The following is a 3,179-nucleotide window of genomic DNA, read 5'->3' on the forward strand; positions in this document are numbered from 1 at the left end:
TGTTGAGACCCACTGCTTTAGACAATATGAGCTGACGTTATTCGATAGTTTAGCGCCCTATCCACGAAGATTTATCACTTTTCTGACTACTAATTCTGAATCCTGACATATGAACAATTCACCGTCAGTTCTTACAATCAAGACGGTTGGTACAAACACCAACGTCGGATGTAGGCCAGGTGATGGATGGTTTAGCCAGCTTTACTTTGAATTTTATATCTTTAAGTGGTGCTTCTGTTTTACCCAAGAGGTTCTTCCAAAGTTAACGCAATAACATGCTGCTTCGAAATCCATGGTTTTTCTCAATTCATAGGATTCTTACGTCAAATGGATACAACTGGGAATCAACGGTGAATTATCACAGAAAGATTGTTTCTAAACACAAAAAAAGATTTCTCCTTCCTTTTTTTCTTCTTTTAATATCCTTGTTTCTTTGAAGACCATGTCATTCACTTATACCATATTTTGGAGCAATAACATCTGTTAATTCCCTCCGGACTTTTCCTTTTTTCGTAACTCTAAAATCGTTGTATGTTTTCCATATTCCTTCGATAATGGTAAGACCATTATGGAGAATCACTGAAAAAAGAAATAACAAATAACATGTTAGCAGAATTTTGCTAACCTTGCAACATTGAAATAGTCTATCTTGACAATTTTAAGTGCAATAACTTTAAAGAAAGTTGGCGAAACACCGAGAGTACAGCTGCGTTTCTCCGATTTCACTTTTGCTATTGATAACCGAGAAAGTTGAATAACTGCTAGTAATGAGAGAACTTAGTATTTCTATCTGATTCTTTATAATTTTCAAACGAACATCCTAAATACATTTCTTAATAGAAAATGAGGATTTGTCGATACAAAGCATCAGTAGTTATTTCAGTGAGAAAACACAAGTACAGGGGGAAAGTGATACTATTTCAAGTGCTAGTTGATTATGTTACATGACACTGCTTTCACTTACATTGTTGGTAAAAGTAAGAAATACAGACCTCTGTCGTTTTTAATTGTGCATTAAATTCCCGAGCTAATTATGGTTTTTTTTATGGCTTTGCAGAGAGAAAGTGTAATGCTTTTTATAGAGTCTCATGGGTGTTGGAAGAAAGGAAGAAGGTTATCCTGAAATCAGTAACTAGTGTGAATGCTTAAAAGCACCTAAGAATCACTGGTTGATGGTGTTAACCGAGTGATTGATTAGCAATGGTTTAAATATACCACCTGAGAACAGAGTTCTCTCGACAAGCATTCATAGATTCCGTCTACCAGATTTCTCTCCCAATGCTTCAATCAACATAAAGCTATTTGCCTAAATTGTTTTGCAGTAGGATCCAACCATAATGCACGTAGTTGCGGAGGAAGTTTTTAACTACACAGCCATGTGTGAAACCTGTGAAAGATATAGCTTAATCAGCTTATCCAATAAAAGAGTAATAGTCGGTACATTGGTCTGGAATTCGGAGAGCCAAGTGGGTGCCTTCACTAAATTTTTTTAAAAAGCATTACCAGCTTTCTTGAATTTTGAGAGTACATACCACAACTGCTGGGGATCGAAAAGAATTTTGTTCCTCCATACCAAATTTTTCTCGGAGGTTGTTAATCAGAGAGAAAAAACTATCATAAAAAAATTAGTTTAATACTTTACACGGTTTCAATTACCACGTGAAACCTTTTATTTCACTTCTATAAATAATACACTACTGGACTTGACTTCTCTTTGCACATTCTGTACACGTTTTAGGTTTGATTTTTATAGCAGAAATTAAGGCATCTGTGGGTGAGAGGTAGATCACTGTTTAATCATAACTCTGCAAACAAAACTCATTATTTTGAAGAGGGGGTTTCTTTGTGTTCACGTCGTTGCTTGACTTGATATTTTTATTTTTGTTTTTATAATTTTTGTACATAAAAATAATGAATGATGTTATTTATAAGATAAATAAGTAATCTTCCATATATATCTGTCTGTAAATGAACAACCGCAAGTGATAAAGACCGAAATGCACTACATTCAACAGCGGAATAACAACGAACACAAGCAAGACAATTTGAGCTGCGGTCAAGCCGGGATTGTTCCAATTTAGAATGCTGGGATAGATGACGTTTGCTTCAGTATCATAAGACCAATAAGCTAAACTAAATACAATATAAGAAATGGCATAAATTATCGGATAAATTACATGCAAAAGGCGGACTGGGTAAGCACATATGAAGACTTCGGAGAATATCAATAAAGAATTGATGCAATTAACACCGATATCGGCAAATGACACCGTGCGGCGTTCTGGTTGCTGTCTAAGCTGCGGTAGAAGTTCGATGAGATAGATTGAACCCACCGATATGGCCGAAACAAACAAGGTTTCGTACAGTAACCAACAAAGCTGAAAATAGCAGCGGGTCGAAGAACGCTTGAATGTAAAATCCGGATCTGAAAATGAAACGGATTCTTCGTTTCGTTCTCCAAGCGTCAAGCTGGTGTTTGTCAGTTTCTGATACCAGTCGTTACTGTTCTGAGGAGTTCTTTCTGAAGAAGCATTGGTGTTGTTATTGAAATTATGTGTCACCATTGATGACGCTGTTCTGCTGGTACAGTCGCCCTTGTCGAACGGCGGCAGCGGAGGCGGTGACGATAAAAGCGAAGGTGTTGATGATGACGGTGGTGGACTTGGCGGTGGGGATGGAAGAGGGGACGGTGGCGGAGGGGGAGTAGAGGACGGTGGGCGCGGGGTAGGTAGTGCTTGTAGAGGAAACTGTTGCTGTTGCGGTGGTTCTTGTTGATAACTGTAATGGTACTGAGTATGATCAATGTGAGGTTGTTGCTCGTAGAGATAATAATCATGATGGGGATGAGGAGGAGGAGGTGGTGGTGGTGGTGGTGGTGGTGGTGGCGGGGGCGGAGGAGGACGCTGATGTGGATGAAGCTGATGACGGGGACGCTGGTGCTGACGGTGAAGTTTCTGCTGTTGCAGCGTCATCGCTATTTCCTGAGGTTTTCTCTTTTGTTTGCTCGTCTCCGTATCCTTGTTTCGTCTCGGCGTTGCTGTCGTGGCTAAAATGAAGGCGGAGCTTGTTGTATGCAGATTCGGGCTTGAAGCTGCCATTAACGTCGACAAAGACGTGAATTTAGAAGATGGCGACCAAGAAGCGCTCAGTTTGCGAATTTGGCGCCGCCAATAGAAGTA

At 39.4% G+C, this 3,179-nt stretch overlaps 1 protein-coding gene across 1 annotated transcript; it reads right to left on the reverse strand.

The window, feature by feature from the left end:
• Positions 1 to 761: 761 nt before the first annotated feature.
• On the reverse strand, positions 762 to 3,173 carry LOC118761763 (zyxin-like). The gene has a single exon (XM_036499909.1). The coding sequence runs from the start codon at positions 3,096 to 3,098 to the stop codon at positions 1,926 to 1,928; it is 1,173 nt and encodes a 390-aa protein (XP_036355802.1). The 5' UTR covers positions 3,099 to 3,173; the 3' UTR covers positions 762 to 1,925.
• Between the last annotated feature and the right edge of the window lie 6 nt (positions 3,174 to 3,179).

Source organism: Octopus sinensis, unplaced genomic scaffold (genome assembly GCF_006345805.1).
Source record: "Octopus sinensis unplaced genomic scaffold, ASM634580v1 Contig17132, whole genome shotgun sequence".
NCBI classification, from domain to species: Eukaryota; Metazoa; Mollusca; class Cephalopoda; order Octopoda; family Octopodidae; genus Octopus; species Octopus sinensis.

Excerpts from the sequence above, each read along its gene's own strand:
- LOC118761763 (XM_036499909.1), bottom strand. The coding sequence starts at position 3,098 with ATGGCAGCTTCAAGCCCGAATCTGCATACAACAAGCTCCGCCTTCATT.